The 8,543-nt window shown below is 39.6% G+C and overlaps 1 protein-coding gene across 1 annotated transcript; it reads left to right on the forward strand.

Moving 5' to 3' along the window:
- Positions 1–3,230: 3,230 nt before the first annotated feature.
- On the forward strand, positions 3,231–4,963 carry LOC117062097 (heterogeneous nuclear ribonucleoprotein H-like). Its single transcript, XM_033175263.1, is given in 3 exon segments — positions 3,231–3,897; positions 3,899–4,499; positions 4,550–4,963. Coding segments are annotated over 3 exon segments (1,356 nt in total). The 5' UTR covers positions 3,231–3,271; the 3' UTR covers positions 4,679–4,963.
- Positions 4,964–8,543: the final 3,580 nt, after the last annotated feature.

An 8,543-nucleotide genomic window follows, 5' to 3' on the forward strand; every position in this document is an offset into this window, starting at 1 on the left:
CCCTATACAAAAAACTTAATTTCCAAATTCAAAGAACATTCTATTTGCTATCATTGAACTTCCAGTTTCTTTAAGTTGAAAAATCCTGGGGTCAATTCAATGCAACAAAATCATTGAAAGCATCATTTTCCTACTTGAATGACTTCCATAATTTGCAGTCACCTACCAATTCTTCACATTGACAGTCAAAGCTTATCGTACTATGGATTGCGCTTTAAGGTTGTAGTCTTAGTTACCAATACTGTTCTATATGCCCTCGGCATTCCAAGAAGCTGGACAACTTGCATCATCATGCCTGTGCTTTTTCCCTTCATGAGTTAACTTATTCTTATCCCATTTCTACTATGGCCCTTATTCTCTATTAGTTAATAGACAAACTAAGTGAAAAAAAAAAGTACCTTAGAAAATATATCACACATCATATACAGTTAAGAGATAATTTCTAAAAGTTTCTTTTAACTGTCACCTACCTATATGAAACCATTTTTCATCCTCTACAACTTGGTATGCTCTCTTTTCTTCAAAATCCTATGGTACTTTTTTATTTTTTTAAGAATTTACTCTATTTTACTTTGCAACATAGTTATGTGTATGTGTTTTGATATAACTACTGTTCATCAGAGCTGTGTCCTCTCTTTTTTGTGGTAAGAATCATAGCATCATATTCACAGTAAGATCTCAATGTAGATATACTTTGGAGACATTGCACATTCAGTTCCAGACCATTGCAATAAAGTGAATATTGCAATACAGTGAGTCACACATTTTTGGTTTCCTAGTACATATAAAAGTTATGTTTACATGATACTTTATTAAGTGTCCACATACGATATATGTACCTCAATTAAAAAATATGTTATTGCTAAAAAATGCTAATAATCATCTGAGCCTTCAGCTAGTTGTAATCTTTCTGTTGGTGGAAGATCTTGCCACCTCAATGGCAAGATGTTGATGGCTGCTGACTGATTGGCGGTAGTTACTAAAGTTTGGCGTTGCTGTGGCAATTTCTTAAAATAAGACAACAGTGAAGTTTGCCACATTGCTTGACTCTTTTTTTCCATAGAAAATCTTCTACAGAAAACAGCATGTGATGCTGTTTGATACATCTTACCCATAGTAGAACCTCTTTCAAAATTGGAGTCAATACTCTCAACCCTGCCACTGCTTTTTTAACTTAATGTATGCAATATTCGAAAATAATTTGTTATTTTAACAATGTTCATAGCGTCTTCATTAGGAGGCATTCCCATCTTAAGATACTGCTACCTCCTCCTATGAATCGTGAATGTTCTTAATGGAATGTAAAATGATAAATCCTCTCCAGATGGTTTTCTATTTACTTTGCCCATATCCATCAGAGGAATTACTCCCTATGGCAGCTATAGTCTTACAAAATGTGTTTCTTAATCAATAAAACTTGAAAGTTGAAATCACTCCTTGATCCAATGGCTGAAGAATAGATGTTGTGTTAGCAGGCGTGAATACAACATTAATCTCCCTATACATCTCCATCAGAGCTCCTGGCCAGTTACATTGTTAATGAGTAGTAATGTTTTGAAAGGAATCTTTTCTTCTAAATAGTAGATCTCAATAGTGGGCATAAAATTTTCAGTAAATCATTACGTAAACAGATGTGTTGTCATCTAGACGTAGTTGTTCCCTTTATAAGGCATAGGCAAAGTAGATTTAGCATCATTCTTAAGAACCTTAGAATTTTTGAAATGTTAAGTGAGCACTGGCTTCAAATTAAAGTCACCAGCCACATTATCCCCTAACTAGTCAGGCTGTCCTTTGAAATTTAGAAACCAGGCATTGATTTCTCTTTAGCTGTGAAAGTTCTAGACGACATCTTCTTCCAATATAAGGTTGTTTTGCCTACCCTGAAAATCTGTTAAGTATAGTCACCTTCATCGGTGATCTCAGTTACATCTTCTGGGGATAACTTGCTGCATCTTTTACATCAGCACTTGCTGCTTCACCTTGTACTTTTATGTTATAAAGATGACTTCTCTCCTTCATCCTCATAAAACAACCTTTGTTAGCTTCGCATTATTTTCTGGCAGCTTCCTCACCCCTTTCAGTCTTTATAGAACTGAAGATATTGAGAACATTGCTCTAGATTGGGCTTCAACTTAAAAGGATGTTGTGGCTTGTTTTATTGTCTATCCAGACCACTAAAGCATTCTCCATATGGCAATCAGGCTGTTTTGCCATTGTAGGGCCATTGTAGGGCTATCAATTGGCCTAGTTTTAATATGATTGTGTCTCAGGGAATAGGGAGGTCCAAGGAGGAGGAGAGAAATGAGGAAATGGCTGGTGGGCAGAGCAGTCAGAACACACACACTTATTAAGTTTACCATCTTGTATGGACAAGGTTTGTGACATTCCAAAACAATTATAATAGTAACTGTCTTAATTTAATTTAAGGTAACTTAATTTAGGAGAGCTAAGTAATTAAACATGAGGCCAAAGTACATAAGAAAGCAGCAGCCCTTTATTGCAAATATGCACACACTCTCGGGCAGGTTCTCTGGTCCTCAGGTGTGGGGGGCCAGGGAAGTCGCGCCAGCGCTCTCGGGTGAGGTTCCCTAGTCCACCAATGCAGGGACCGAAGAAGTCACCCCGGCTCCTGCCGGCAGCGGACTTTTATGCATTGGTACTGGAAGGGGGAGGGCAGTGGGTGGGATAAGGGCGTGATAGGGGCGTCTCCGTAGGCGTGACCGGGTAAGTTTCGGTTTCCTCAGATTGAGGTCACGCGGCGCCTGCTCAGTTGATCTGCATCTTCCCGGGCGCGGGCTGCGTTTTCCCGGGCGCGGGAAAGTTGGTGAGGAAGAACCTGGAAGCAACATGGATTGTGCCTTCTTGTTCACCTTCCTCCATCTTGTCCCTTCTCCCTCACCCAAACAGTAACATCAAAGATCATTGGTCACAGACATAATAATAATGACCAAGTCTGAAATGTCGTGAGAATTAATGAAGTGTGACACAGAGACTCAAAGCGAGTACATGCTGTTGGGAAAACGGCACTGATGGACTTGCCCAACACAGTGTTGCCACAAACTGTCAATTCAATTTAATTGTAAAAAGCACAGTATCTGAGAAGTGAAGTAAAGTGAAGCACAATAAGATGAGGTATGCCTGCATGTACTTCTCAAGGAAAGTGGGGCTGCATGGGAATATCTCGATATAATAATTAGGGAAGCAGATTTCATCTTAGCCACGCAGAAGTTGGGTTTCTGGTATGTTTCCATGCCAGACCGCCTAAGAGAGCATGATGTTGGGCACCCAAGGTGGAGAGGGATTCGTGGTGAAGGTCCGGGGCTTGCCCTGGTCTTGCTCGGCCGATGAAGTGCAGAGGTTATTTTCTGACTGCAAAATTCAAAATGGGGCTCAAGGTATTCATTTCATCTACACCAGAGAAGGCAGACCAAGTGGCGAGGCTTTTGTTGAACTTGAAACAGAAGATGAAGTCAAATTGACCCTGAAAAAAGACAGAGAAACTATGGGACACAGATATGTTGAAGTATTCAAGTCAAACAACGTTGAAATGGATTGGGTGTTGAAGCATACTGGTCCAAATAGTCCTGACACGGCCAATAACGGCTTTGTACGGCTTAGAGGACTTCCCTTTGGATGTAGCAAGGAAGAAATTGTTCAGTTCTTCTCAGGGTTGGAAATCGTGCCAAATGGGATAACGTTGCCGGTGGACTTACAGGGGAGGAGTACAGGGGAGGCCTTCGTGCAGTTTGCTTCACAGGAAATAGCTGAAAAGGCTCTAAAGAAACACAAGGAAAGAATAGGGCATGGGTATATTGAGATCTTTAAGAGCAGTAGAGCTGAAGTTAGAACTCATTATGATCCACCACGAAAGCTTATGACCATGCAGCGGCCAGGTCCCTGACAGACCTGGGGCTGGCAGAGGGTGTAACAGCATTGGCAGAGGAGCTGGCTTTGAGAGGATGAGGCACGGTGCTTATGGTGGAGGCTATGACGATTACAATGGCTATAATGATGGCTATGGATTTGGGTCAGATAGATTTGGAAGAGACCTCAATTACTGTTTTTCAGGAATGTCTGATCACAGATACGGGGATGGTGGCTCTACTTTCCAGAGCACAACAGGACACTGTGTACACATGCGTGGATTACCTTACAGAGCTACTGAAAATAATATTTATAATTTTTTTTCACCACTCAATCCTGTGAGAGTACACATTGAAATTGGTCCTGATGGCAGAGTAACTGGTGAAGCAGTTGTCGAGTTTACAACTCATGAAGATGCCGTGGCAGCTATGTCAAAAGACAAAGCAAATATGCAACACAGATATGTAGAACTCTTCTTGAATGCTACAGCAGGAGCAAGCAGTGGTGCTTATGGTAGCCAAATGATGGGAGGCATGGGCTTGTCAAACCAGTCCAGTTACGGTGGCCCAGCCAGCCAGCAGCTGAGTGGTGGTTATGGAGGCGGCTATGGTGGCCTGAGCAGCATGAGTGGATATGACCAAGTTTTACAGGAAAACTCCAGTGATTTTCAATCAAACATTGCATAGGTAACCAAGGAGCAATGAACAGCAGCTACTACAGTAGTGGAAGCCGTGCATCTATGGGCGTGAACGGAATGGGAGGGATGGCTAGCATGTCCAGTATGAGTGGTGGATGGGGAATGCAATTGATCTAGCCTGATCACTGACTCTTGGTCAACTTTTTTTTTTTTTAAGAAAAAAAACTTCAGTTTAACAGTTTCTGCAATGAAAGCTTGTGATTTATGCTTACTCTAAGTGGAAATCAGGATTGTTATGAAGACTTAAGGCCCAGTATTTTTGAATACAATACTCAATCTAGGATGTAACAGTGAAGCTGAGTAAACTATAACTGTTAAACTTAAGTTCCAGCTTTTCTCAAGTTAGTTATAGGATGTACTTAAGCAGTAAGTGTATTTAGGTAAAAGCAGTTGAATTATGTTAGTTGCCCTTTGCCACGTTACATTGAACACTGGATGCATGTTGAAAGACATGCTTTTATTTTTTTGTAAAACTCAATATAGGAGATGTGTCTACAATTAAAAGTGAAACATTTTGCCATGTTCGTTAATTCTAGTTTCATTTAATAACCTGTAAGGCACGTAAGTTTAAGCTTTTTTTTCTTTTCTTTTTTTTTTTTTTAAGTTAATGGGAAAATTTTGAGACGCAATACCAGTACTTCAGGATTTTGGTCTTGGTGTTTGTATGAAATTCTGAGGCCTTGATTTAAATATTTCATTGTATTGTGATTTCCTTTTAGGTATATTGCGCTAAGTGAAATTTCTCAAATAAATCCTCCTTTTAAAAACTGCAAAAAAAAAAAAATACTACTAATAATTAGGGAAGCAAACAAATATGTTGTATTTCCTTGGTGATTATATAGTCCAGGAGAGAGTTTCAGCTGTTCTCTGTTTGTCCATACCAAGCAATGTACACTGCACATTTTTCAGTGTAAGCCCTTCTTCTCATAGCTAATACTGCAGGAGGTTTTTTTTTTCTTTTTCTCTATCTTTTTTTCATGCGTTGACAACTGTGAATGTTTCCAGTTCTGGGACCTCTTATCAATGTTCACAAAGCCTGCTATCCTTAGTTTGATTCAATTCAAAGTCAGAAGAGCTTGAATAATGTTCTGCCTGATTCTACTACTTACTCACTTGTGCATTTGGTAGCGTCCACATCCATATCTGTTTCTTTATCTATAAACTAGGAGTAATTCTTGCCCTGCCTAACACTGAAACTTGTGTTTGTGTATGCCAAAACACATAAAAGCACTCTCATTTAAACCCCTCAGCTGATCAACCACCTTCTCATAGCAATTATTTGTTTGTCAGATGCTCAGCTGTAATTAATCCAGTATGTAGGCTAACTTATACAATCTTTGCTCTGCTGACATTTACTGAATACTGGCTATACATGAGCCTTGACCATCTGCGATTTACTATCTTTTAAATGAAGGACCTAGAGTTGTATAAGAGAAGATTCATGGCCTACGGAACTCACATAAAGTAAGAGAGACAGACATATCAACAAGTTTAATAAATGTGATAAGTATTTTAGGGAATTTTATATAGAGTGCTGTGGTGAACAATATAGGGAGTTAGAAAAGTTTTTAAAATGAAGATGTTGAACTGGATCTTTGCCATGGCATTCTGCTCTTCTAGATTTTCCTCCACTTTTCCTCCATTAAGTCACTTGCATCACATATGTCAAATTTTAGCTTTCTCCCAAATCTTCTCAGATTACTGTATCTTCATGTTTTCTAGTATTTTGTACTCAAATTTGCATTACATTGCATTTCCTTCTAAAGCGGTAGAGTGGGAATGTTTTTTAGTCATTGAATAGTATAAATCTTATCAGCAGAGACAAAATACTAAATTTATTTTCTACTCTTCCTTCTTACTATTTGGCAAAATAACTGGCATCCTCTGTTGGACCTTTAAATGATGATGCTCTGTCTTCTTTCTGGACTCCCTCTCTCTTTCTGTCTACCCTTACCCTGCCAATACTGTGGTAATTAGCCTTCAATGTATATCTTCAGCCAAGATCTATCTTCTGAGTTCCTGATGCTCCTGACTTTACACCTCACCCTGGATGTGTGAAGTCTGCATAAATGACACATCCTGTCTCCGATGAGTCGAGGAACACCTGGGTCCGTAGTCTTGTGTCGAACTGGGTACAACCACAGGGGCACATGTGGAGTGGTTTTAAGGAGCAGAGTTTAATAGGCGAGAAAGAAGGAAGAAGCTCCCCATACAGAGACAGTGTGAGGGGGGCTCTAAAGCCTAGAGAGGAAACCCCATGTTCAGAAGAAAAGTGGCTGCTTATATGAGGAGGCTGGAGGAGGTGGTGTTCCAGGCGTGTCCTTTAGGTAGCCCATGAAAAAACTGGCCCTCCCACCCTAGCCTTTTAATATGCAAATGCAGGGCACCACAAGGAAGAAGGCTGGAATCGCCATGTTTGGGTGGAGCCAGTTTCTAATGGCTTGTATTTGCATATCAAAGTTTGCCTGCCCTGCTCTAAGAGCCTGGGCTTTCCTCTACACAAGAATCGTTTCTGGGGCTGCTTTAAAAGAAACAAAAACTTCCCAAGGACTCCTTTGCCTCTTTATCTGCCTAAAATAATTTCTTAATAACTCCTATAATATTACAAACTGAGTAAATCTGAAAAGAAACATATGCCCTCCCACCACTGTGTGTCCCAGCATGCCCTGGCCAGGAATCTACTCTCCCTCCCTCAAGGTGCTACTTACCAGTAAATGCACGTGATTGCTCCAGAGAGAAGCCTAGGAGATCCCTCTCCCACCCCCCCACAATCCCTTATTTCTGAATACTGACTATGTCCTATTAAATATATTCTGTTTGCCTCTATTAATCTTATCAACTGCTATTACTCAAAGCAGTTGATAATGACATCTTTTTAGTTCTCAGACTTGCAAATCAAACCTTAACTATTATATCTGTGTAGTTTTCCTCCTCTGCAGGGAGTCATCAAAGCATTAGAATCAGGTGATCATTTACTTGTTAGGCCTACAGGGTGTCAGCAATGGATTTGAGATATACCTAATGGCTATAATCATCTCACTGGCCCACCAAACTTAAGCAATTAAATATATATGTACATTTTTCCTGCATATAATCAGTTTTTTACATGTATGTTATAACATTGAAAAATTAAAGTCTTAGGTGAAGCATTTTCTGCAGTGATGAAATTTTTGTATTGTAAATGATGATGCATGTCTCTACTTTCTTAAACAAAATATCCTGAACATAATAATTCAACATTTCCTTGAAGAGTCAAAATTGACATTTTGGATATCAGTTATTTTATTACTGTACAATATGCTGATGCCTTCTGTTTAGGTGTGTAGGCCTGTTGCCTGTTCACTAAATGACCCGATACACCTATACTTTTAAAGTTTGTGCTTTTGTTTTTATCATTTTTATATCGGACTCAATGTGTCTTTGTAAAATTACATGTTCCTAAAGAGGTGGATCTATCAAGTTTTCTTCACACAGCTCTTAGCACAGAGCTTGCCTAAGTAAGTTAGGGGATTACTCTTAAAGGTAAAACTATTTTAAACCATGAAGTTTTATTTATTTATTATTTTATTTTATTTTTTTGAGATGGAATCTCTCTCTGTTGCCCAAGCTGGAGTGCAGTGGCTCAATCTCAGCTCACTACAACCTCAGCCTCTGGAGCTCCAGGGATTCTCCTGCTTCAGCCTCCCGAGTAGCTGGGATTACAGGTGCTTGCCACCATGCCGGGCTAATTTTTGTATTTTTAGTAGAGACAGGGTTTCACCATATTGACCAGGGACTGGTCTGGAACTCCTGACCTCAAGTGATCTGCCTACCTCAGCCTCCCAAAGTGCTGGGATTATAGGCATGAGCCCCCACACACAACCTAAACCACAACTTTTTAAAAAAATTCCATTTTGAGGGAAAAGGAAAATGCTAATCAAGCTAATATAAGTTAATACCTTCATATTTATCTTTTTTGTATATGGAGTTAGACCTTAGGAAA

The sequence above is a fragment of the Trachypithecus francoisi genome, unplaced genomic scaffold (assembly GCF_009764315.1).
Source record: "Trachypithecus francoisi isolate TF-2019V2 unplaced genomic scaffold, Tfra_2.0 Contig01474, whole genome shotgun sequence".
NCBI lineage: Eukaryota > Metazoa > Chordata > Mammalia > Primates > Cercopithecidae > Trachypithecus > Trachypithecus francoisi.